Source organism: Elaeis guineensis, chromosome 5 (genome assembly GCF_000442705.2).
Source record: "Elaeis guineensis isolate ETL-2024a chromosome 5, EG11, whole genome shotgun sequence".
In the NCBI taxonomy this organism is placed as follows: domain Eukaryota; kingdom Viridiplantae; phylum Streptophyta; class Magnoliopsida; order Arecales; family Arecaceae; genus Elaeis; species Elaeis guineensis.
The window spans coordinates 6725097-6752374 of NC_025997.2; the positions used below are offsets into that span (position 1 = coordinate 6725097).

The following is a 27278-nucleotide window of genomic DNA, read 5'->3' on the forward strand; positions in this document are numbered from 1 at the left end:
AATCAGCATTCGATCGATTAAGATTGACTGAACTTGACCACCGACTAAGGATGACGAATCTAATCAAGTCGGTATTTAACCGACTTAATCTGACATATAATCGACGGTTGGACAATGACTATCTGATATATATAGTCGGTATTTGACTGATTTAATTCTACATGGGACCACAACAAGTCGGCACTTGACCGATAACATACGTAGCGCTTTACCAACTATTTGAATTCCGTACATCCAGATATTAAACGATAGTTATTCGATATGAGTATTAACTACATACAAACATGGAGCACAATAGTCGTCTATGGATGGTCTATTATTTGATCTCAATGGTAGTTAATAAGATAACCGCTCACTAAATTTCATAACTTTCATATTCTGAATATTCAGAGATGGAGTTTACATAGTAACGACTTTCTTAATTTTATATAAATTGATAAGTTATGGAGGATCAGATAAAAAATTTTTAGTTAATTATAATTTTTGGAGCTCTCATTTTGATTTTTGATTGTGTCTTTTCTATGACTAATTTAATCATCGAAAAATTTTCTATCAGATAATTTTTAATAAAAAATTTATTTTATAAATTGCCTGTCATTCATCATTCAGATATGATATTTTGATTTTTGACCGGCTTACTCATCAGAAATAGGGTACAATACATTTTATGTAAATTAGACAGTATAAAAATTGGCGTTGACTGTCGAGCTCGTAAGAAGCTATTTTGTGCGTTGCCAGATACAAAAGCATAATCGTAACGATCAATCCAAGAAGCCATGCCAATGTTGTTCGGTGGGTCCGAACCGATCGAGACGAGTCCATGCCCCACCAACTCTCCCCTCCCAACGCCACCCCCTATCCATCGACCCCCCGGCCGAGACCATCCATTCCCCTCCCATCGCCATCGCTCCCTCTCCCCCCCCCTCCCTCCCTCTCGTATCCAACCCATATCTCCACCACCCAAAACATCCGAAACCCTCTCCTTTATATCCCCTCCTTCCCCTCTCCGTCTGGCTTCTCCATCTCTCAGCACCCATTTTTTGTTTAGAGCTACCAAGAAAGGATGGGGACGAGCGCCTCCAAGAACCCGGACAGCTCCCATGGCGGACGGGAGGGCGGCGGCCAGCTCTACGTCTCGCTCAAGATGGAGAACTTCAAGATCAGAGGCGACCTCACCCCCCACGTCTACGGCTCCGGCCCTATCATCGGTTCCTGGGACTCCTCCAAAGCCGTATCAACCAATCTCTTCCCTCCATTTTTGATCATCTCTTCTTTCCGAAATTCTAACAGATTCTGATATTTAATCCATCAGCTCTCCATGGAACGGGAGTCGGCGTCGATGTGGGAGCTCAGCTTCGTCGTCCCCTCCAATCATGGTATATTTCCTTTCTTGGACACCCATTGACGACGATTAATTTGTTTTATTCTCAATCTCGAGGTTTAGGTATTGCGTTTTATGCTTTCTTGAATCTTTCACGTGAAGAAACGCTGGATTTCAAGTTCTTGTTGAAGCCCAAGTACAGCAACTCACCGTGCGTGGTAGAGGAGGGCCCGAATCGGCTGCTGACGGGAGGTACGCTGGAGGGGGATGCAAGGTCGGCGCTGTTCAAGTTGAGTGGGGATGAGGATGTGCTTGAGTACAAGGTCTTTATTAAGGCGGATATTGTGTCACCATTTGATCTTGCGGCGAGCTGGAGGGCGTATCAGGAGAACCTCCAGCCATCGAGGGTACGTGGGATTCCGGATGTCACTATCAATGTGGCGCCTGATGCTGGATTCGAGGTCTGGGTTCACTCTGTTGCCTGAATTTTTGATATTATTTTCTTCTTATCGTGGACTTCATCCTTGTGTTTGTAGAATTGTGGAAATACAGTTTATTGTAGTATAATTCTACATGGGTCGCAATGGTCCTGCTCAATGTCAAAGAAGAATAGAGGGGTGATAAAAATGAGCGAGAATATGAGGGAACAACGAATTCTTAATTTTTGAGGGAACACATGATTGAATTAGAGGTCAGCTGCATACATATTTTACATAATCCTTTAATACAGGGATTATTGTATGTGACTCTTGAGTGAACTTTGTGAATGCCAACCAAGGCAGCTGACAAAAATTTTAAATCAAACTTTGCACAGGAGCAGTAGCCTTTAACCATTCAGGGCTTGTAATCCAAAGTTTGAACTTTGAAGTCAAAATGGAATCGAATCTTAAACCATCTTCAAATACAGCCACATATACTTAGTTGCAAGAAGGTTTTATTATCATTTTTATCAGGATCATTTTATCAACAAACTTAAGCACTTCATTATATTCGTTAACCATTGGGGACTAATCAAGGTGATTTTCTAAACCTCTGATGATTTTAACAAGGAGATGTTTAACATTTTCCTTCTTTCCTATGTCCAATCCCATTATAAGGGCCTTGGTATCTGTGATTAATCATTTGTCATGACTGCCATATAGATTTTTATGATCTCCCCTGATAAGTAATGCATTAGGTTGCTGAGCTTGCTATATTTTAAATATAATATTGTATCAATTACTATCCTCGTCCAGTTCTTCCTTTAATACTTATCACTTATCTGTTTTCTTTTCTATTTGTGTTTATTATGCTTCTTGTTCAACTTTTCCAACAGAATGGCTCTGCAGCTAGTTTGGAGCTTGATTTAGAACATTATGTTGTTCCAGCACCAACTGCCAGCTCTGGTGTTGTTTATGCAGCTAACTTAGCCGAGACTCCAAGGTCCTTGGTTCATGCTGGTGTTTTCTCTAAAAGCGATATCTCAAGCAGTGGTTGGCATTCTTCAAGTCAAACTGGGGTTGTTTCTACTGACCATGCCAACAGTAAAAAGGTTTTTTTTACATCAAACCCTTCTAAATAGTTGAGCAGTTCACTATATGGACTTTAAAACTGTGCAATTTTAATGAAATTGTCAGATTTGCTTAGCTGATTTAGCAAAATATTTGATAATCTATCTATTTTATTTTTAGTAGGGTATTTTGTTATTGCTTATAACTAACAACATGAGTTATTCTGATAAACTTGAATACTATAAAATGTTGATTAGCAGTTTCATGTATTACTTTGTTGAATTTAAGCAATCCTCATATGTAGCCAAAGTATTCAAGATTGTCTATGGTATTCAACTTGAGAAGTATGAGCTTATTAATTGCAACCACTTCTTGGTAACATGCACAGGAATATCATATGTGATGAGGGGTTTTGGTGGAGTTGCACCACAAAAGGAGGATTGGTGCAGCTTTGTTTGTAGACTAATAAGAAAATGATGCTTGAGGGTTCTAATGTAACACTTCATGCTACTAGAGTAAACAGGAAATCTGGGGCTGATTATACCATGTTCGTTGTTTCTACCGCAGGATATTGAGGTCATCATTGGAGATTCCACAAAATTTTTTACAGCCTCCGGTATGGTTGAGTCAAAATCAGTTGGAACATTTTCGCCCTTGCAAAAGCAGCAGGATGGTCAAAGGGGACTCTTTGTTGATAGGGGTGTGGGCTCTCCTAGGCTCGTCAAATCAGCTAGTGCAAGTGCATTCACAAGTGATCTAAATTTGGATTCTGAAGCAAAGGTTTGTTCAGGCCAAAATAAGCTTGCTGTTTATTCATTACTTGTAAAAAAAAAAAAAAAATCATAGATTAAGATATACATATTTCTTTTCTAGCTGTTATTTTCTCTTGTGGTCCTTTGTTTTTTTTTTTAAATCACAGCTTTTCTAACCTACGAGAGTCAAATTAGGTTGGGTGCCTTGGCATGGATACAACAATTTTTAGCATTTTCTCCTTGTTTCAGCTTCATGAAGTTTTCACTTGCACATCTACCTCCTTGAGTCTATCTGATATTAAATTTACACTGATGATTCTTATGCTCTCATCTTTTGTACTAATTGTTAGAAGGACATGCCAGCAGCAGCTGGAGCCGTTGCTGCAGCAGCTATAGCTGATCAGATGCTCGGACCGAAGGAAGATCGGCGATTGGCAATTGTGCTGGTAATATGATTTAGAATAAATTAAACTTTTGTTTTCTGGCAATCTTGTGTTTCTGTCATGCTATTAGACCAAAGCACAAAAGCTCCTATGAGTAAATCCATGATTGTAGCTACAACCGTCAAAACTAACTGGCATCTATCTGATTGAATATATGAATTCCAATAATTTCTGAAATTACTTTGACATTTTCCTCCAATATCTTTTTGTAACTCTATTGGATGATAAGGGAAATGTTTGCATCTACAATGGCATTTGATGTCATGACAGGATTAGTTTACTATGTCTTTAGTTCCAATTCATTGGAAGTAGTTCTAGTCTTCTGCATACAGATATTGACATTTATTTGAACAGATTTTCTCCCACTTTTGTTCTTGAACAAATAATGCCACTGCTTTGTCTTCATTTTTCTTGTTGTCATAAGTACTTTCACCATAGGTTGGTTTGCCAGCTCGAGGAAAGACTTTCACTGCAGCCAAGCTTACAAGATATTTGCGATGGTTAGGTCATGAAACTAAACATTTCAATGTGGGCAAGGTGAGTACAATAGTTTCTATTTTCAATTTTCATTCATTCTAATTTACAAAGCCAAAAGATTATTTTGTTGCTGTTGTTCAATTAATAATGATTGCTATTATTGGTTTTGCATGAAACTGGGTTTACAGTATCGCCGACTTAAGCATGGAACAAATCAGGTATTACGAAAAGTGTTTCCTTAAGTTAATCTTTCTCCCTTTATGACTAACTGTTTCTTGAGGCATTTGTCATGCCAGGGTTAGCATCCATGCTTTTAGTGCTTCATTTTCTGGTTGATGCAATTTCTCAAATTTACAGCAAATACATATAGCAGCTTTGTTGTGGACATATACTATGACATGCATATGTTTAGGAAGTGACTGTCAAAAATTCACCTGAATTTACTTATAGCTTGAAATAAAGTAGCCTGAAATATTGCGTATTAAGTTCAACAAAGAACACAGACATGGATGGACTGGTTCTTGGAGAAAACTTGAATGACTTGTCGCAAAAGGAAAGTTGTTTGATGGCATATTGCTGCATTGCACAAGGGTTACACCAGAAGCCTTGTTGCCAGCAAAAAATAAATGCTTAGAATGATAATATCTTACACAAAATTAACAAATTATAAAGTTTTGCTCTATAATGATATGTTCGTGTTATTTATGTTTCTATTTGGACTAGGTTGAGGTTGATATTATATGTCTTATGTAGAAAATAATAGTCTGTTATATAGCTTCTATATGTCCAGTAAATATAGATAGGCAAAGCTAGCCCAAGTTGCATATTGCAGCAGCATTTGCCCTTTTTGTAGCCATCTTAAGTCAGGGCCATGTGAACCTATCAGATGCATGTTTGGAAGAATATGTATACATAAAGACTGAAAATGGCTGCTACGGATATAATAAATTCATCAATTGAAAAAAGCATAGGAAAATCTCTACAGTGATTACTTTCAAGTGCTCTTTCTAGTCCTAACTGGCTTAATTGTTTGCCTACCTTAGGTGTTTGATGTCTAGGTGTAACTACATAACTTGGATTATCTACCACCATTTCTTTTTTTCTTGCATTATATGTATAAAAGCGTAATAATAATTTTGCATGCTGATGTTATTTTTGATAATAAGTTTTCATCTTAACTTGTTACTAGCAATTCTTGTCATGTTACATTTAATTATAGATATGTCAGCTGGTTCTCCTATTTTTGTTTTTATTTTTTAATCTATTTTTTTAATCTATGTTGATGCTTTTCCTCATGTTCTTCCATTCTAGAGTTCTCTAAAATGCCAGAGGTTTCTTGATGCAGTCTGCTGATTTCTTTCGAGCGGACAATCCAGAAGGGTTGGAGGCACGCAATGAGGTTAACATTGAGTACTTACGAATAGTTAGCTTGATGGATAGCAATATCACCATTTAAGAACTGAAGTTTTTTCTGTGCCTTCTCATGTGCATGCTTTTATTATTTTTGCATGTATTCCATTTGATATCTACTATGATCATTTACTGATATGGAGGTTCCTTCTGTGTTCTTTTTTAAATTTTTATCTTCTTTATTAGGCAAGCCTGTTGCTGTTAAAGCAATAGTCAAAAAATAGGTTTTTGCTTATTTTTCTTAATGTTTCGCTTTTCACATGCTGATACTGTGTCCTGTTTCACTAGGTTGCGGCCTTAGCAATGGATGATATGCTGGCATGGATGCAGGAAGGAGGTCAGGTAACGTGCTGCAACTTCTTGCTGCAAATGCAATCATAGATCATTGATTAGTTCTGATTGGGTCATAGGTCGGTATATTTGATGCCACAAACAGCACCAGAAAGCGAAGAAATATGCTTATAAAAATGGCTGAAGGAAAATGCAAGGTACTAAACTACTAATCAAACTTATGCAATGTATGTCTATTACTTCGTTGCCCTGTTTCTGTGTTGTGGTATTCTATTCTCTGGTTGCTGGGATTTGAATTCTGTGCTCCAAGTAGGGTGTCTGACCGCTGGACCAGCCAGCCAGGTGGTGATAAAGTTGAATCTTTCGAGTTTATTTGATGAAGCATTAGATGCACTTTTTACATTTAGTAATCCATACTTTGTACTCAGCATTTCTAATCAATATTTGCTATTATATTTGGAATATTACTTCGTGAGAACTTAGTTTACAGAATAAATAAATCCAATTGATCATGTCTTTGAAGTTGCAATCATTTATGTGATTTGCTTTAGGCTCAATAATTCTGAACATCAATTAAAAAGATGCTAATGTTGGCTCTCTTTGTCTTATTTTACCAGCTTAATTTGTGGTCAAGTTGGAATTATTTTTTGAAGGAAATTCTTTTTGGCTTTGAGTGATGATTCTGCGGTAGCTAGAAGGGGCTACAAAACTTTAGATTAGATTGGCAAGGATAAGGAATGAGATACATTATTCTCTTGAATTTGGGCAGAACCGTTTTTTCGCATACAAATACCTTGGACAAGAGTATCTCAAGACAAAAGAACTTATTAACCATGATATAAGGTTACAATGAGATGCATGCCTTGGATCACATTGTCGGATGGGATTCATGTCATTAAGCTTTTGGAATATATTTGGTTTATATATCCTCTCTTTATGGCATACAAACTTGAATTCACTTAAGTGAAAAAAAGCAAGCAAAGAGATTCATCAAAGAAAAGGACAATAATCTACACATGATGGATAATTGTCAGTATAGCATTTATGAAAGTTAATCTGAAGTTCTGAATCAAAAGTTTTGTTAACCCAGTAGAAATCACTTATTTTTTGCAAGTATAATAGCTATGCAGATCAAGGATCTAAGGGGGTGTTTGGTTGGAGGAATAAAGATATTGAATGGAATGGGAATGGATGACTCCGATTTCAGTTGTTTGGTTGGGGGGAGTCCCACTCCGATTCTCATTCAAAGAGGAATGAGAATGGCCCAATTTCTCTGTAACTGAATCAGGATCATCCCCATGGGAGTCAAAGTCTCATTCCGGTGGAATGAGATAAAATTTAGAAAAAAAAATCCATCGGCGCAAGGTTCTCTGTACCGGTACCGGACGGTCTGTCGGTGCCGGCCCGGTATGGTACGGTATCGGTACCGTACCATACCGACACACGATACGCCAAAGCGTACCGGTTCGGTACCGGTACATAATTTTTTTTTTCGATTTTCAATTTTTTTTTGGATGTTGAAGTTAATAATTGATAAATACAACCTCAAAATGGCATTATATTGCATATTATTGACATATTTGGGTTCAATTTGGAGTTAGGTAGCGGTACAATGACTCTTGATCCAAAATTTCAAACATATATTTATTTACATTATATTTCAACTATGTCATCTTAAAACTAAAGAAAAAATATATAAAATATGTATTAAAATGTATCTAAATATTTAAGTACAAAGTGCAATAACTAATATACGAATCTCAAAATGTACTCTGCATTTAATTCTTATCGAGTGTCTGTGATTGTCGAGTGTCTGTGATGCTCGTAGATGTCTGGATCATTAACATAGTCTGGAGGGACATCAGTCCAATCCTCTAGCCAAGCTGCACTGTACTCTCGAATATTCATCTCATAAGGTATCCTTTCTGTATTGTAAGGCATCTCAGACGTCTCACTAAAACTTTGACTCTGAGAAGTATCCTTGGGATGATGGTATGACTGTAGAGGAGCCCATCCAAATATGCCAATAGCAAAATCTGATCCGTAAGATGCTCCAGACTGCATAGGGTAGTAACTACTAGAAGACGATGCTTCGGATGCACCATATGCGTATGGATCATAAGGTGGCTGCGGATAATAGGATCTATAATACGAGGATGATGCAGATACATCCATGGACTCTACTCCACATGCAAGATCGTCCGTAGTTGGATCATGTGCTGGACGACCTCTAAAAGCCCGTCGTTTATATGAAATCGGCTCCCCACAGTCTCTACCGACTCGTCCACCATGATTCCTATCCTGTGTGACATGTGTAAACTGAGACTCACCGGTGAATCGAATGTCATCCTGTGGCTGTCTCATAAATGGTGGTCTCCTGTCCTCTAGTTCCTCCCTGATCATCAGATCCATGGTTACTACTACAGTATCATCATCACTTTCTTGGTATCCGTATCTGAGCCAGATAGCTCATGTACTCTTGAGAGTGGTGCACGTACAACTGTCTTTTTCTTCTCCCCTCGTGCCTCTCTGTGACTGAGTTTCCTGTGATTGGGAGGATGGATGCCTTGCTGGCTGCTGGGAGGATCGTCTATACATCTCTCGCTCGAATCTCTAGGAAGATGTATCAGACAGCGAGTCATGTGATGAATGAGTCCCTTATGTCCCCTTAGGTTGTGGCTGATTAGCTGAAACCCTATGTAGAATATTTTCTTCTGTCCATTGCCCTGGATCACCTTGATCTCCCTCGCCATCACACTGGTTGGTCGTGGAGGGGACCCCGACTCATCAAACTCTGGCTCCTGCTGCTGACTTGCAAGCCATCCGATGATCGGATCATCGTCCTCGTCAGCATAATCATCCAGCGTCGGATCAGTGTACTTCAACTGAATTTTCTCTTGAATGCATTTTAGCCTCAACCTCAGATTGTAATGAACATATACAAGATCGTCGAGGTATTTTTGTGTCAGACGATTTCTCTGTTTGCTGTGGATAAGGCAAAAGTGGATCAATTACGCTCACAGCCACTAGTAGAGACCGTCTGAGAAAGAATATGGACAGCCATATGTCTCAAATTTTTTGCTGACGTTCCAAAATGAATCTACTATTCAGCTGCAAAAGTAAAATTACATATCAAATTTGATGATATTATTAAGCAAAATTACATATCAATCTATGTTGCTCATTATTGATATGTAATTTATCTGGATTCATCTGTTTTTTGCTTACGACAGCTGATGGAACTCCAAAACTGTCTGATCCCTCTATAAATTATTTCGTCTGAAACAAAATATATTTATTATTTATAAATATATCAGATCGAATTTAGTTGAATAATTATATCTGTTTTAAACTAGCATACTTTTTGCAGAACAATGACGTAATTTCTGGATTGGGCACCATCTTATATATGACATTGCGAAGAGCAGCAAGAAGCTCGCTATCCATATTATCTCCGGAATGGTATACTGAAATTTCGGATTCAAGTAATAAGCTGCAGATAAATTTCAAGATTGATTAAGCACACTTTTATTTTCATGCTTCAAAAAAATATTTTAAAATATTTTTTGAATCCAAACTTACCAGCTAGATGCAAATCTCTATCCATCTGATAGTCTCAACGGCGCTCAATAATGTTAATGAATTCTTGAGCACGCTTGGGATCATTCTCACTGATTTGTTTCTTTGCCATCTCCATCATGTAATATAGGAAGCCCATCTGGGGGTATCTCTCGCTGTCCACAGTGCGAAGCACCTCATATAAAGGTTTGATAGTCTTCACTACCTTCTCAGCCCGCTACCAAAATGACTGACTTGTCACCAAATTCTCCACATGACTTCCATCAGTGCCGGTCCTTGCATATCTGCTCTCCTGCCACCGGCACTGACAAACATCTGACATAGGGCTGCTTTCTTCTGAAGAAGACTATCAAATGCTATGTAGTTGGTAGCAAACCGTGTGATACCCGATCGTAAGATCTTCCTCCAGTATACGTTCGCATCAATGAAAGAACCCATGTGTGGTTGTAGATAAATCTAGTAATGGTCTGGGCAATCTTCACTACCTGTTGCACCCTGCGAATCTTCTTAATATCCATCAATATAAGATCAATGCAATGTGCAGCACATGGGATCCAGTATATCTGCGGTCGCTGCTCCATCAGCAACTCTCCGGCAGCCTTATATTGTGGTCCATTATCTGTGATGATCTGCACAACATGCTGCTTATCCACTGAATCAATCACCTCTTCCATCAGACCAAAGATATATGTGGCATCGTGCATCTTATCTGAAGCATCAGTTGATTTGTAAAAAAATATTTTTTCATCACAGCATATCAAAAAATTAATGATGCTCCGTCTAGTAGGACCTGTCCAATCATCATACATCATTGTCAGACCGTATGTAGGCCATTTATTTTTGTAAGAAGCAATCCATCTCTGCAGATCCTTCTTGTTGCTGTCAAGAAGCTGACCATAGATGTCCTTAGGTCCTGAAGGATCTACACCCTGGCCGGCAGTCTCTATGGCTGAAATAGCAGATCGGTAGTAAGGATTGGCTGCTGCATTTGCTGGAATATGGCTGAAATGAAACCATGATCCAATAGCTTACCACATATCCTTTTTCTTGTTTTTTTCAGCATACTGTCAATTCTCTGCTGCTTTGAATCCTTGCTGGGCAAAGCATGTTGATTCAAATCCTGAATGCTGGCTCCTGCTGGAATATCTTTGGAGGACCTCCTTCTACTGTCAAAAGCTCTCAACAAAAAAGACATGCTGCGTTTGCTCCCTGTACCACTAGGCTCTCTGACTGAGGTAGTCCTCCTTAATTCGAATTCTCCCCCATCAGTCGCTGATCTAGATCCTTATTCGTAGCATGATGGTTGGAATCGCTCTCTGTACCGGGCCATCTCCTCCTGCCAGTACTGATCCGCCAAGCTCGCCTGAATGGCAGCTTCAATCTGTGCCTCCTCATCATCTGGAGCAGAAGCCTCCTCTGACTCTCTAGAGTGATAAGAAGGTGGCTCTGCAGCTCGACGGTCTACTTCGGTTCTTTTCTGCTTTGTCCTTTCCTTCGCTGCTTTCGAATCAGCAAAGTGCTTTTTCATCAATTGTCGGACCTCTTGCGGATATTTTCGACATATGGACACATTAGGATAACCACCAGCTAGGTGCTGCTTCAACCTAGTCACTCCTCTCTTAAACTCTGTGTTGCACCATTTGCTTCTCCAATGATGCCGAGCCAAGAGCATCTCGCCATAATCTCAACCGATGTCACGCTCTGGATCTTTCTTCTTACTCATTTCTGCAGGTATAACAAAATACTAATTATTTCGAATTAACTGTAATATAACACTAATTACATATATTTTTTATTTGATAATATTTTTTACTATTTAAATATTTATAAAAAAATTTCAAAAAAATCTCAAGTTAGATTCAAATATTTCAATTGTTTTGAATCATTCTAAACATTATTCTCAATTTTAAAACTAACTATGATTTTTTATTTTTTTAATCATTTTTATATAAATAAATATATACTATAAAATAGCTGATTAATTAAAGTGAACGAATATCATGCTCTAAATTTTTTTCTTATAAATATATGCAAGTATAACAAAATGCGATAGTTTAATGATAATTAAAATAATTATATATAATTTTAAAATAATTTTAATAATTATTTTGAAACTTATAAATTCAACATAAATATGTTATATGCTTCAAATAATATTTTTAAATTAACTAAACTATAACACTATTTTTATATATTTTTTATTTTATAATTAATTTTTTTATTTAAATAATTAAAAAAATATTTTTTAATTTCAAGTATTTCAAAAAAAATTTGAGATTAGATTTAAGTAGCTTGAATCATTCTAAACATGATTCCCAAACTCTAATTTTTTTCCTTAAATTTAATTTTTTATTAATTTTTAAATGAATAAATATATAAAAATATTTAAAAAATATATAATTAATGAAAATTAATAATTTTGGTATCATCGTGTAGATCTTTCAAAGATCTATCACATATAATTAAATCATACCAAAATCATAAGATTTTGGCATGATTTTCTTCTATTTTCATTTTATCTCATTTTTATCCTATTTCTAACAACAAAAATAAAAAAAAATTACTAACAAAATAATAGATTATCTTACCTCCGGCCAAAGATCAGTCTCTTCTCAAATCACTCCAATTTCACGGAATTTTATTTTCTTTTCTAATTTTTTGGAGGTCTCAACGAAACCGTTGAGACCAAGGTTGCCCATGGCCGCGGGTGTTCTCTGAGAACTCTCAGAGAACACCGAAGGCCTGGTGCTTATTAAAGCACCTGGCCCTCCCCCCATGTGAAGTGGGTCATGCCCATTTCTCTTCCCCTCCCCTCCAACCACGTGAAAAGACCCCCACCTTCCCCCCTCCCCCCTCCCTCATGTGAAATGGTCCTCCGGGCGGTACGATTCGGTTCATCCCGAACCGATGGCGAACCGAGCTATACCGCTTGGTTCCGGACGGTATGGGCCCGAACTGCACCGAATTGGGCGGTTCGGTGCGGTTCGGGGTTGTTTTCCGAAGAACAGGTCCGAACCGGACCGGTAAGGGACCGGTCCGGCTCGGTACACCCCGTACTAGGCGGTTCGGCCTGGTATGGCAAACCCTGCATCGGCGGGCCGGGAGCTGGTGTTTGCGTGTGGGCGGGGGAGCGCGGAGGTGCGGTGGGGACGGGTGGGGGTTTGGTGGCGCGAAGAAACCATGGGCCGCAGGGGGGAGCAGCGGCTTGTTCTCCGGCGGGTCGAGGTCATGGATCGTGTCCAAAAGATCATCGACGGCCTCGAGAAATGCCGACGCGTCGGCAGAGTCGGACCAGATCAACCGGTCAGAGGTTTCGAAGCGGGAGGTCTGGTGGTCCAGATATCGGATTGTCCGGTTCATGGACGAGGGCGACAGGCGGTCATCGCCCGCGGCGACGCCCCCACCTCCACCATCGCCGAGGCTGCTGTCGTCGTGTTGCTTCTCTGAAAGCTTCTTACGGGACAAGCGGCCGTTGAAGGTGGAGAAGATCTGGAGGATGTCATCGGCCATGGTCTCCGTTCGGCCCAGTGTCTTGGCAATGTGTCGGACGGCGGCGAGCAGCTTATCCTCTCCGTTCTCAGAGGCCATTCCAATTGGAAACCTCTCTACCACTCCCTTCCCACTTCAGCCACCGCCACCACTCCAGCCGTCACTTGCTGTCGTTCTCTACCACGGCCAGCCAGCAAAAATTAGGGCTTTCGAAGATAGGGTTAAGTTTAAGGTGGGTTTGGATTGGGCGGTGGGAGAGTACTTTAGATTTTTATATAAAATATAAATAATTTTCATAAAATTATTTATATTTTATATTTATTTTATAAAATATTTCATCTCTTATTTAAAATTTTTTATTTTATATAAAAATTTATTTTGATTTATATTTTCAAAATAAAGGTTCATTCCGATTCTTATATTTAGATGAACCAAACAACGATAATGGGAATCATCCATTCCAATTCCGATTCCGATTACGAACCAAATGCTTCGGAGGATTTGATGATTCTGATTCCAATTCCGATTTCAAGCCATTCCGATTCTCATTCCCAATTCAATTTTGGTTACGAACCAAACGCCCCCTAAGTGCTATTATTACTGGATATGCTGGCTGGTGGCTGGCATGCAGTGCTGCGCCAAAACAAAAAAATGAGGGACTTAAAATACCCCTTTTCAATAAGTTAAAGAAGCCATACTAACCCAATGCCAGGTGCCGACAGTGGCTTGGCACATGCTGACACTTGGAATCATGGTATAGGTACAATGCTGAAGAGAAATGTGCATTTAGTGGAATTGACCCTTGCATAAGAGCTATACTTAAATGGAATTATGGTTATGCTGTGTTGCTGATCTTAGGCAGATGGGGAAAAATTTACCACAATTATATAACATCAAGTAGCAGAAGAGGAATGATCTTCAAAAGATTCTTTCTTCCCCTTTTTTTCCTCCACAGTTCATGATTGTTCTCTTGTGGATATTATCTCTTTTAGGAGTGGATCAAGATTTATGACTTAAAAAAGGGGATGGATCTCTTAAAAGATAGTTCTGCATGTCCGTACCTTCATCCAGTGAATATACCTATGTTATATGCTAATAAAAATGGAAAATAAACTTCTGTTGACTCCTTGTTTGCATGACTATAATGTAGGGAGTTTCAATTTTCTTGCAGAACTCAAGAGGTGAACCTTTATACTATGAGAATGTCCAGTCATTAACAATTTTTTTTTGTCTACCTTGCAGATCATATTTTTGGAAACTATATGTAATGATGAGCGGATAATTGAAAGAAATATACGTCTAAAAATTCAACAAAGTCCTGATTATGCAGAAGAGTGAGAAATCTTACTTTTTTGCATTATCCAGGTTTTTTTTTTTTTTTTCCCATCATAAAACGGTGAACATGATTTTGAGTCATGCTGCAGGCCGGATTATGAAGCTGGACTACGAGACTTTAAAGAACGGTTAGCCAATTATGAAAAGGTTTAGCAATAAGCCAATAACTTCCCTTTAATAGATGTATATATGAGCTAGAATTTTTGAATTTCAGATGCTTATTAGATCAACATAATATATGCTCTCTTGCATAGGTGTATGAGCCAGTGGAAGAGGGTTCCTACATCAAAATGATTGATATGGTCAGTGGACAAGGTGGACAGATACAAGTAAGTTTGATCTTCCCCTTTATTCTATCTAAATGTTCAGAAGATCTATGCCGTCCTTCCTTGTTCTAGTCAGTACTTTGTTAGTTGTTATCTTGCTTGAGGGTATTCTATCTTGAACCGCATCATATCAGTCAGAATTTTCTCTTCCTCTTCTGCAATTTAAGATATTTACATTATGTAATCACCAAAGAACAGTTTCATAATTTCTACCATACATGCAATGGCAATTTCATAGATGAATTAAAATGAAGTCTTTTAATTAGTTCTGAGAGTCTACTTTTTAATTTGTAATGTCATGGCATTTCCAATGCTGCAGTCCTTTTTCTTTTATCTTACTTCAGACATAATTTCTTACTTTTTTATTAATAAGATGTTTGTACTGATATTTTTGGTCCAAGTATTCCCAATCAGGGAAATATATTAAATATTTTAGATGCTTAATGGAGACATTTCCTCCTCCTCATGCCTCGGGCACATGTGGCAGTTTTGCATGGACACAGACACAAGAATGTGATTTCTATATATGCCTAGCTGCTGTCTCGGCATGGAGAAAAAAAAAGGGAGATATGGGATTATGCAGAAAAAATAATTTTACCTCAAATGTATATTTAAATATTGTATAGAAAAGAATATCAAAGTATCTTGTTAGTTAAGGCCTTCCAATATATGTTTTGCTCAATCAAACTTCTTGATTAATGAAAGGATTTTAGAAAAAAATCATATTTTGCATAGTTATTCAACTATATAAATTCTCAATCAATCTGTAAAAAGAACAAAAACTCACTTTTTACATTACGATGGTGTGTTGAACTCATTGTTGAGAATCCAACTCTACCAATTTTTGAAAGTTGCAATCAGAAAATTTTTATAAATATCCAAGTGTCTGACACATTTCCAATACAGGTATGTGTCCAGCATGGATCTAGGAGTTGGACGTGTATACAGATATAAGCTTACTAATATTCTGAAATTGTTTTAAAAAAACCACCTTTCTGGTTTTCTATGAAAATATGATTACATGAAACTTTTTGATTAATTAATTCTGATGTCTGAGAAAGGTATTGCTTGTTGACTGCTTATTACATTGTCCTATTTTTCCAGATCAATTGCAATTTCGATCTTATTTCTTTATTTCTTCTTTTTCTTCAAATCTCAATTCCTGAATAAGCTCAATCTGTTTATGTCAGGTCAACAACATCAGTGGTTATCTTCCAGGCCGGATTGTATTTTTCTTGGTACATTTCTACCATTTGGATGTCATTAGGTCTGCTTTACACTAATTCTTCCTTTTTAGGTGAGAAAAGGGAAGACCAACCTAGGTTTTTCACAATATCTTATTCAATCTTATGTTTGATTCTAGCATAGATTTGTGAGTTCATATATTTGTTTATTATGGTTTATGATGTAAAAGATTTCAGTGGTTTTAAGTTAAAACATCAAACCTTTTACTCAACTGGATAAAAAAGATAATCCTATGTTAAGACACTAGACCTTTGTAAGATAGATTTTTCATGATATCTTATTCAATCTCGTGTTTGCTTCGAACATAGATTTGTGGGCTTGTGTATTTGTTTGTTATGGTTTATAATGTAAAAGGTTTCATTATTTTTTAATTAAAACATCAAACCTTTTATTCAGTTGGGTAGAAGGACAAAAACCTATGTTGCAAGGTTGTACATCCTGGCAGGATGGGGGGTGTCCGGGCTATGTCGTCCATTCCTATGAGAAAACGGGACTGGGATGGAGTCGGGACTCCGAAACCCATCTATGTAGGGAGAGAAGAACAAAGAGGAAAAAAAGAAAGAAAGATGATGAAAGAAAAAAACTGAAAGGAAAGAAGAAGAAGAAAAATGAAGAAGAGAAAAAAACAAGAAGGAAAAAGAATAATAAAAAGAAAAAAAAGGGGAAGGGATAAGAAAATAAAACAAAAAGAAAAGAAAAGAAAGAAAGACAGAAGAAAAAGAAAGAAAAGAAGAAAGAAAAGAAAAAAAGGAAAGAAATGAAAGAAGAAGGGGAGAGAAAAGGAGGATATCTATCGGGATGCATGATGGGGACAACTGTCGAGACGGGATGGAATAGCGGGGCATCCCATTCTATGAAGATACTGAGACACGTTCATCTTATGGGATTTAAAACCTTGCTATGTTGTTAGGATACTCAACCTTTGTACAATTCTTGGTGAAAATGAGGGTGGAGCAGGACCTATTGTGAAATCAAGTCCTTGCAAACTAACCCAAAAAAATGACAACCTGAACAAAAAAAACTGAGTTTTGAATAGTCTGTCTGAATATAGAGTGGTCACTGATTATTACCGATTCCTACTTCTGCACATGTAGTGTGTTCGTTTAATACAGCCCAATATGGTGCCCTGCAATATGCAGAACTAATTTGATCTAACAAGGCTAGTTACCCATCATACTGCACAGGAGGTGAAGGTATATCTCAAATGAGGTGTACCATGTAGGCTATATCTCAAATGAGCATTTTATTTTTTTTTTTGTAGCTACCGAAGATCATAATTATAATGGCTAACAACTTCCCAAGTGTAACTTGAGTTATAACCCTTTAGAAATGAGAAATATGATGTTGGAGAGTGGGGAATGAGAAGGGACCTTCTAAGCAAACATTTCATCTGTGTGTGAAGAATGTCTCACTTGGTGTGGTGATATCCTCTTGAAAGCATGTGCAGAAATTGTGAAAGCGGGTGGTTAGAGACTATCTTATGGAAAAATAGATAAGGACTACCATTGGGTGAATCATTGAGAACCTTTGGTTAATTAAAGGAGCAGCCACTTTATGACGATGAAAATTACATACATACATAATCCAGGCATCCAATTTCTTGTCCGCAAACTTTTATCATTGATTGTATTCTATAAACTATTACATACATACATACATACATACATACATATGTGTGTGTGTGTGCACGTGTGCATGTGCGTGTGATGCGTACTTCCAATTTCTTGTCTGAAAACTTTATCATCAATTATATTGTATAAACTATTCAGTATGCCATTGCAGGTGAATACTCATCTCACACCTCGCCCTATCCTTCTTACTCGGCATGGGGAGAGTCTAGATAATGTTAGAGGGAGAATTGGAGGTGACACAGTGTTGAGGTTAGCTCTTTCTTGAAATCTGTTATACATATTTAGTTTACTGCTCTAGAATTTTAATCTCCAAATCCATAATCATTTCACCAACCTATGCATTGATATCTTGTAGCTTGTGATATTTCTTGTAATGAAATTCTTCCATTTTATGCTGAAAATGCATATGCAGGCTTTTTTACTTTCTCGTCTGTTATCGTGATGCTTCTTAGACCTCTTTGCAAAGATGCATTAGGTATGTATTATAATCTGCTAATAACTCATAATATGACCATAACGAGCAAGTCTCTATATTTGAAGACAAATCATTTCATTCTTCTTTGACCTTTTTTCATATTAATGACTTATTCAAAGTAATTATTTTAGTTGGGTAAACAATTAATTTGAAGCATCGTATAAAAGGTTAGAGGGAGCATGTTTGTGCATCAGGGTAGTAATTAGTTATCAGTCATATTAGAATGATATTGCATTCCGGTTAACATAATTGACCAGTTTTATTAAATCTTAGGTAGGACCATAAGAATGCTACTTAATCATGTGAAAATTGACTTACTGAGCTTGGTATTATATAAATAACCAGGCCCGTTTGGTATTGCTTTTCTTCTGTTTCTGTTTTTAATAACCAAGAGAAATGAACCAGACTGAACAATGTGCATGATGAAACACTTTTGTTTTTTTTGAAATTGTTTATAAAATCCTTAGGTTGCGTTTGGTAGCTGGCAATCTATCCAGCTTGCTGGCAATTTAAAAGGGCCCTACCAGATTATCACGTTTGGTATGTTTTTTGGATTGATAATCCAGATTACTTTCCATGAGGTAATCTGGATTTATCAAGGGAAGGTTGGCTATCCAGATTATCACTACGTTGGTAATCTTGCAATATTTTTTTTGGACAAAAATACTTTCAAAAAATTTCACGGTCTTCTTCTCACAATGGGCAGCGGAAAGGAGGGCCAAAACCTGCACCCTCTACACATCAGGTCGGCAGCGGTCGGAATCCAGTCGATCGGCAGGCCGCCGTCATCTCCTTGACGGCAGCCCTGGCAATCATGGGGAAACCGCCGGTCTATTGAGATTCGACGGTCTCCGCGTGGAAAGAGGGGCTGCGGGGGGCCGGCGGCACGGGTGGGGGCGGCGATGCGGGTGGGTGAAGGCGGTGATGGAGGCGGCTGCGGAGGGTGCGGGGTGTGGGTTTGCTGGGGGGCCAGGGGACGGTTGGGGGGCCGAGGGCGGTGTCGGAGACGCGACTGTCGGGGGGCCGAGGGCGGTGTCGGAGACGCGACTGTCGGGGGGCCAGGGGCGGAGCAGCCGGGGGTTGGGGGGTTGTGGTGTACGGGGGAAGGAGAAGGAAGAAAAAATAAAAATAATAAATGTAATAATATAATATATTATATTATATATATATAATATAATATATATTATAATACATAAAATATTTTTGTTCTTTTATTCTGAAAAATTAAAAATTTTGTGCATGGGGTGTGATTTTTAATAAATTTGATTTAAGGGTATTTTGAGATTTTGATGTTACATTATCAGTAATCTAATTGTCATACCAAACATGTCAATCAAGATTCTCAGTAATTTTACTGCAACATTACCTGCATGTACCAAACACAGTAATCAATATTACTGACAATTTATCCAGATTGCAGGTAATCCAGATTGTCAGATAATTTAGATTACCACTGCTTGGCAATGTATCAAACGTAACCTTAGAGCTTTTGGTAGCAAAGATTTGTTGCTTTCAGAAAATAGTCACAGTAAAGGCAAGGGATAGCAGAAGTTTTGTGCAAATACGATCGATCTTCAACATCAATCTCTGTACGGTATTTCATCATTTTGTAGAGAAACAAAAACACAAAAAAAATAATGAAGCCAAACAAGGCCTTTTTTCAAAACAAGGATGAAATTTCTTAATGACATTATTAGTTTGGTTGTGAAGTGACTGGACATTATTGTGATGATCACAATCTCATGATTTTGTTGAAGAAATTAATATCAGCATCCTACTTATTCAAACTGATGTTTAGTTTTCAATCTTGGTCATATTCAAATAAAACTAATCCAAGAAGTAAAGTTGAAGAAGATATTGAGAAAATTATGAGGATATGCTTTGTTTAAGCTGACCATGTCATATGTGTATATATACATGCATATATGTGTGTGTGTGTGTTCTTGCTTGTACTTGGACATGGGACCATCTTGGAGTGAAAAATTAAACACAATGACCAGTATGGTTTGTTGTATTGGACCTGCCAACCTGTACATGGGGTGCTGTACCCTAAAGGTAGGATGCTAAGACTCAGTATGCCACCTACACTGAGTTTTAGTATTGAGGTATGTATCATTCTAACACTCAGTATGAGGCAAGGTTCGTTGAACTGGTATCGAGAATCACACCGATCGACAACTTGTATGATATGGTGCTAGTACATATTGTATTGAACTGCAGCATATCGGACCTAGGGGGAGGGTTCTGCAGCATATCGGATCTAGGGGGAGGGAATGCGGGGGAGGGGGGGGGGGTGGGTGTGGAGGCTGAGGCCTCCAAATTAACCTGAGAGATAGAAAGATTGGATGTGGAGAGAGAGAGGTATCCGATGATGGCTTCACCAGGGGTTAGAGGTCGGAGGGGGAGGAGAAAGAGGGAGAGAGGGGAAGCAAGGGCTCGAAGAAGCTTAAAGCTGTACAAATCCGGTGACAAGGACTGAGGGGAAGAGGCTTACCTTGAGCAACTATCCGGTGGAGAGAGGGAATGGAGGCTCCAAGCATCTGGTAGAGAGGGACGGATAGAGGAAGAGAGCCCTCGAAGGCTCTTGAAGCTTGATGGTTCAAATTGGAAACCTAAATCATCTTGAGTTGACATTGGTTTGGTACAGGCCTAACTGCTTGGTTAGGGTTGGTTTGGTGTTCCTTTGAACGAGGTTTATGGGGTGGGTATTGGTGCAGCGTCGCATTCTAGACCACAACATTGCTGACAAGTGGAACCTGGAAAACAAAAATTCGGCTTAAGTTTGGATGCTGAGAAATTGATTATCATCTGAAACATAAGAATTCATCTTTATTTGGGTGTGAAGAACAGAACTAGACGGACTTTGAGTGATCCAAGATACACGAGTCTGGTTTCTAAGAACATGGTGATGATATGGCACAAGCAACCATTTATTCTAGAAGGTCTTTTGTGTTAGTCTTATATTTTCCAAGGGAATTCCTAGGCATCAACTTCTTTGTATCATATTGGTGTTCAAGATTTTATGGAGAAGACAAAACTAAGAAATGATGTGATTTAAATTTTCTGGTGAATACTGGAGAGAAGAAGAGGATAAAAGAGAGAATGATAGGGAGGAGATAGATTCACATTGCTGCCCCCCACCCCCCCACCCCTACCTCTCATTCTCTCGTGCTCTCATTCCTGGGGAGGAAATGAAGAGAAGTCAGTTAAGCTACATGTTGTTACCTTAATGTAGTCCAAGAAATAACCAGAACAGAAACATTTGCATTAAGCATGAATATTAGCTGTTCAAAATTCTACTTTTTCAGCTATATTTGTTGGTAACTCAACCATGAGCTTTGATTGGGATTGAGATGAAGCTAAGTGTAAATTTATCAGAATATTTCTCATTGACTGCTCAAGTGCGATTACAAGAACATCTCGTTTCGCTTCTATTCTTTCCATCCACTTGTTGGATAAATCATCTTACCTAAATCAACTCTAGTTTGCTTGGAGTTCAAATAATCTGTACATCTAGCTTGTTATGCTTGTGAGTTCAGGATGATCATCATTGATTCATGTAAATATCATGTTTTTTATAATGACTCCTGGAGCCCCAATTTTTTGTTGCCATGTTGTTTATAGAGGGTTAAGTAATGCATTCTTACCTTATGATCACATAGATTCATGGCATATGATAAACATATTTTTAATAATGCTTGACAGGCATAAACTGATATTTTTTATATGCTTTCTAATAAATAAAGGATATCCATGTATGAACTAGCCTTCGAATGTTGAATTGTGCGAACCCATTTTTACTGTTATTATGATTTGTCTTGAGCAGTGAAGCTGGGGAGCTTTATGCAAAGAAACTGGCTAACTTTGTAGAGAAGAGATTGAAATCTGAGAGGACCGCTTCTGTAAGACATTTAGACTTTAGTCATAGCTTAAAACATATATTGGTTTTCTAATATTGTGAAATATTGCTTGGTATTTGTTTTTTAATTGCTTATACTTGGTATGTTAATTTATTTAGAGTGATTCTGCCCTTTTTTAACTGCCCAAAATAAATAATGCTATGTTTCTTGCCAATGGTGGCTTTCGTAATCATTAGTCTTACATTGTTATGCTATTTTTTGAGTTTGCTATTATTGTGATTTGAGTCTAACCGTCTGTTTGGTACGAAGAATGGATTAAAGGAATGATGGATAGGAGAGGAAGGATTGATGGATCTTTCATTCATCTTCCCATATGTTTGGTAAAACATATAAGGATGGATGGGAATGATTTCCTTCTGTGTTTGCTACAGAAGGAATGAAAGGATGGATAATATTTGTACAACATTTTTACTTAACTATCCTTTGATTAAACAAAAAATATTGTTATTATCAATTTATAATACTTATTTATACTAAAGAAGTAGAGCAATGTATAAAATTAAAAGATTTATAATTTATAATTATACAAAAAATATATAAATATTTAATTTTAATTGAGTTTAATTTAATAAATAAATTTATAAATTGATTATATATGAATAAATTTATTTATATATTAATTATATAAATATCTAATTAATTTATAATTAATTTAAAATAGTTAATTAATTTTATACAAATAGTTAACTAAAACAAAGCGAATATAACTAAAAAAATAGAAGACAATACTAATTGCTTATAATTATGAAAATTATGTGCTGATATTAAAATAATTAGTAGTAAAAGTTAATAGTATAGGGTAAATGGTATAGGTAAAATAAAAAATATATATAAATAAAATGAATGAAAAATGAAGAAGTGTTAGAATTTTGTCAAAAACTTAACAATGGGTAATTTTGTCAACATAGAAACCTACCCCTCACATGCTCTATCGATCCTTCGTCGCATCCTCCAAAATTGAGAGGATGCAAATTGATGGGCTTGGATGGATAGGCAATCCCTCCTTTTTATCTATCTTTCCTAAGATTTTTTGAACGAAACGGTGGATGGAGGTCATCTATCCTGCCAATCCCATCCATCCTTTCTCTTATGGCTCTAACCAAACACAGGGTAAATCCTATTAGCAAAATCCCATCCATCCTTCCTCTTATGGCTCTAACCAAACACAGGGTAAATCCTATTAGCAAATTACCAAAGAACTATCTAGATCAAGTATCCATTCAAACGCAGTGGGAAAAGGAAGAGGGGCGATTTGATTGATGAGGTTGCACTTCAAAGATTAACACAGAAAAGAAAAAAAACTAGATTGAAGAAGAACCTTTAGCTTAGTAAAGGAAATTCTCTTGAAAACTTTTATTAATCTGTCAAAGGGCCACCCCTTACAATGTATTAGACGCATATTTATAGGACATGATCCTCTAATTCTAATTCGGTGTCCTGGAGTGAATTGGGTATCATGTTTTTTTGCTTCTCTTTTGCCCTTTTTCTCCTTCTTTTGCTGTTCTTTTAGTCTTAACCTCCCTTCTAATCATTCTTGATCATTTTATTTTACATAGTTCTTTGTTTTCCTATAAAAATATCAGGTATTCTCCAAGGAGACTATGGTGAACACTTGATTTCTGTTTTTCAGTTGCATAATCCCCTAAAAAGCAAATTTAGATCCTAGAATTCTAGATCGCAGATTAGATAACAATCTTCAATTACCTATTTTCTGCAAGAACATAAACTCTCTAGATTCCTTTTATTAAACATGCAGGTCTAAACAAGGAATTCTAGCTATCCCTTAAATCAGCATCACTACCTTAGACTCTATAGATTCCCTTTTGTAAAATGTCCTCCATCAAATCTGTTTTGTATGCACAGAACATTCATTATGGTGATCTAAAGTTGCATGAAGACACATAAAGTTGATAATGAGGTAGCACAAAACCAATGAATCCCATGAATCAGATGATGACATAATCCATGTTAGGCTTTTCTATTTTCAGAGGGGTCCTAAAAGTCCCACTATCATCTAACTATGCGTGCAAGCTTTCAACCTCCACACATCTAATAAATAGTCATGTAAGTTCACATGACTGTTCAAGCTATTTCTTGACTTTTGTGGACACTTCATTATCACAATTAGCCTTATAGCCTCTTCATCATCACCATCCACCAATGTACCCGTGCAATGTGATTATTTCCCTTCCCCTTTTTTCAGACCATATTGGCTATATAGCCATTATCTGGTTTAGATCACACAGTTTGGAGTTGCATATGTCTCTATTTTAATGATCAACTTATGTAGTTGTAAGTTTTACCTCTTTATTTTGCAACATGCTGATGTGCCTCTTGTAACTTTTCTTTGTTTTTCACATTGTTCAGATATGGACTAGCACTCTCCAGAGAACAATATTGACCGCAAGTCCAATTGTTGGATTCCCAAAGGTTGGTTGTATTGATAGTAACTTCAACAAAATGATAAACAATCTCGTCATTTGTGATTTATATTCAAGTTGATCTAGTGTTACTGCTATTACATGTAGATTCAATGGCGTGCTCTTGATGAGATATATGCTGGAGTTTGTGATGGAATGTCATATGAAGAAATAAAGAGAAACATGCCTGAGGAATATGAGTATGCGTCAGAACTACTAAATTTGGTTTATGAACCAGTAATTTCTAGGGCCACATGTTTGCCATTGTTATTTCTTTTCTTCATTGGAAACACAGATGTTTGCTTTATCTGCTTCGTAAATTGAAGGAGCACGTGGGAATTTGCTTGATTTCATGTTTGAGAAGTTCATTTTTTCTTTTTTTTTTTCCCCAACTCTAATCCATGTTATGCTTTATGATTTGCAACCAGTGTCCCTGTGCATTTCCAAAGTTTGTGTTTTGTAAATTAGCTGTAGGCAACTTACATCACGGATATGGCACCTTAAGCATTAGAAATTTTGTTTTATATTTGAGATACTGGAATTATGAATCCCTTTATTGTGCATCTTTTTTGCTGAGTATGAAGAAGTGAAAATTAAGCTGGAATGTATCATAAAAAATTCCTTTATATTAACAATAGACTTAATTTTTGATGCGACATCCATCAAATACTTATTATTACTTGAAAAGCAAAAGTTCTGGAATGCCATATTTATAGCTATAAATTTCATGCTACTTTTTCTTGTTATCAGGTCATTACTTTATAAGTATGATGTGTCTCTGAAGCTTTTTCAACCATTTGCATTGTGGTTTTGAACTTTTCTTTGATATTTTAATCTACGAGTTAACGTATTTCTATGGTTACTATAATATATAGACATTATTGCTGAATATGTTTGCCGAGATGCTTAAGGTAGACATGATATGAATATCAGCCACACTGTGCAAAGGTTACTCCTATTAGGTTGTACATGTTGGAAAATTACATATGTTGCAAATAGGAAGCTATAGTCCTGGAATAATTTAAGAGGCTAGATGTTCTCCTTTTAGTGTCCGATACTAGTTAACCTAGATGCATGGGCTGTTTGGTGAACAAACTTCATCGACTCATTATCCAGGACTAGATTATCTGGATTGATGGACATCCTGTTTAGGATGTGTATTAGTTAATTTCTCATTGTAGGATGACTTTTACAAGAATTGGAAGTCTAGTAAGGTGCTGCTAATAGGAGAACAAAAAATGGACATCTGTCACTTAATCTTGCAGTGAATCTGCTGAAGTCCTTAGTTTTATCTGTCTTATGCCATTGTGCTAATTTATGATGCAAAAGCATTCTCTTTAGCATCGTATGCTGCTGGTTGTAATATATGAAGTCTTTCTTATGTGCCAAAATATAAACACGTGAAGTGCGGGCATTCCAACTAGTATCTTACTGACCACAATATTGAGTTCGATTGTAATTAATGGAAAATAATGAATGACTACAGTATTACCATCTGTCTTTTGTCAGTAGTCCTGCACCCATTTTACTTGACTATATAGGCTATAATCTTTTAAGCTTTCTTTGGACTAGATACATGGTGGGCTAGAATGGTGCCCACACATGCATGAATGTATATCACATGTGTCACAGATGAATTTTCCATGTCCTGCAAGAATATCAGTTTCACCTTGATATTCATTTGATTTCATTTTTAGGCATTTTGACTCCACTTGCAAGTAATATGTTCCTGTTTACTAAGTGCAGATCGCGTAAGAAAGACAAGTTGAGGTATCGATACCCCCGTGGAGAATCATACCTCGATGTCATTCAAAGGTTGTAGGACTTTGGATGGTTTTAAGTGACGAATGTATCAATTTAGTTTATTTATTCTCCTTATCATTTCTTGCATTTTGTCATTCCTGACAAAGATGTCAATCCAATCTTGATTTTCAGATTAGAGCCTGTTATTATCGAGCTTGAACGGCAGCGTGCACCAGTTGTTGTCATATCTCACCAGGTAATTTGTGCTTCTTTTTGTTTATGCTGTCATTGTTTTAGACACAGACGTAATCTTTTCAAGTGAAAAATTTGTGTTTTAGGCTGTATTGAGAGCATTGTATGCATACTTTGCTGACAGGCCTTTAAAAGAAATTCCTCATATTGAGGTAGGTCATCAATAATTTGTCTTTGCTGATTATGTCTGAAAAATCATGATTTTGTTTCTTCAGATGACTCATCTTACCATAATTGAGACTCCATTTATCGATGCTTATGTAGGTACCACTTCATACCATCATTGAGATACAAATGGGGGTCACTGGTGTTCAAGAGAAAAGATACAAGCTCATGGATTGAGTTCATTTTCCTAGGTGTAACACTAGTCAATAATCAGAAAATTGGCAATACTATTTTGCTTTCTAATGTAATTTCTTTGGAATCATCATTTGTAGACCAGTTATAGGCTTGCAAGCAAGCCACTCTGGTCAATTGTAGCAACACAAGCATCTACCAAATTAAAAAAGGGGCAAATTTTCTGCTTTTTAAGCAATCTGTTCCTCTCTTTCTTTTCATATTTCTTTTTCCTTTCTTTTTTTTTTAAAGTGCCTACATAATGTAACTGGCTAATATGAAATCATATATCCGCAAGCAGATAAGGTAATACTGAGATCATCTTTGGAGGAAAAAGAACAAA

The 27278-nt window shown here is 37.1% G+C and overlaps 1 protein-coding gene across 1 annotated transcript; it reads left to right on the forward strand.

The window, feature by feature from the left end:
- Positions 1-928: 928 nt before the first annotated feature.
- Positions 929-27134, forward strand: LOC105044561 (6-phosphofructo-2-kinase/fructose-2,6-bisphosphatase). Its single transcript, XM_010922489.4, has 23 exons — positions 929-1231; positions 1313-1376; positions 1484-1782; positions 2637-2852; positions 3379-3591; positions 3914-4009; positions 4445-4543; positions 4672-4701; positions 5829-5882; positions 6182-6235; positions 6304-6381; positions 14495-14586; positions 14677-14734; positions 14842-14916; positions 16104-16151; positions 17941-18038; positions 22091-22166; positions 24552-24614; positions 24713-24804; positions 26351-26419; positions 26540-26603; positions 26686-26751; positions 26864-27134. The coding sequence occupies exons 1-23, from the start codon at positions 1064-1066 to the stop codon at positions 26939-26941; spliced, it is 2250 nt and encodes a 749-aa protein (XP_010920791.1). The 5' UTR covers positions 929-1063; the 3' UTR covers positions 26942-27134.
- Positions 27135-27278: the final 144 nt, after the last annotated feature.

What these genes read in the sequence shown, in the direction of transcription:
- LOC105044561 (XM_010922489.4), top strand. Translation starts at nt 1,064, where the DNA reads ATGGGGACGAGCGCCTCCAAGAACCCGGACAGCTCCCATGGCGGACGG. An exon ending in AACATTTCAATGTGGGCAAG is followed by an intron (nt 4,544 to 4,671) that starts GTGAGTACAATA and finishes CTGGGTTTACAG; the next exon opens with TATCGCCGACTTAAGCATGG. An exon ending in GACAAGGTGGACAGATACAA is followed by an intron (nt 14,917 to 16,103) that starts GTAAGTTTGATC and finishes TGTTTATGTCAG; the next exon opens with GTCAACAACATCAGTGGTTA.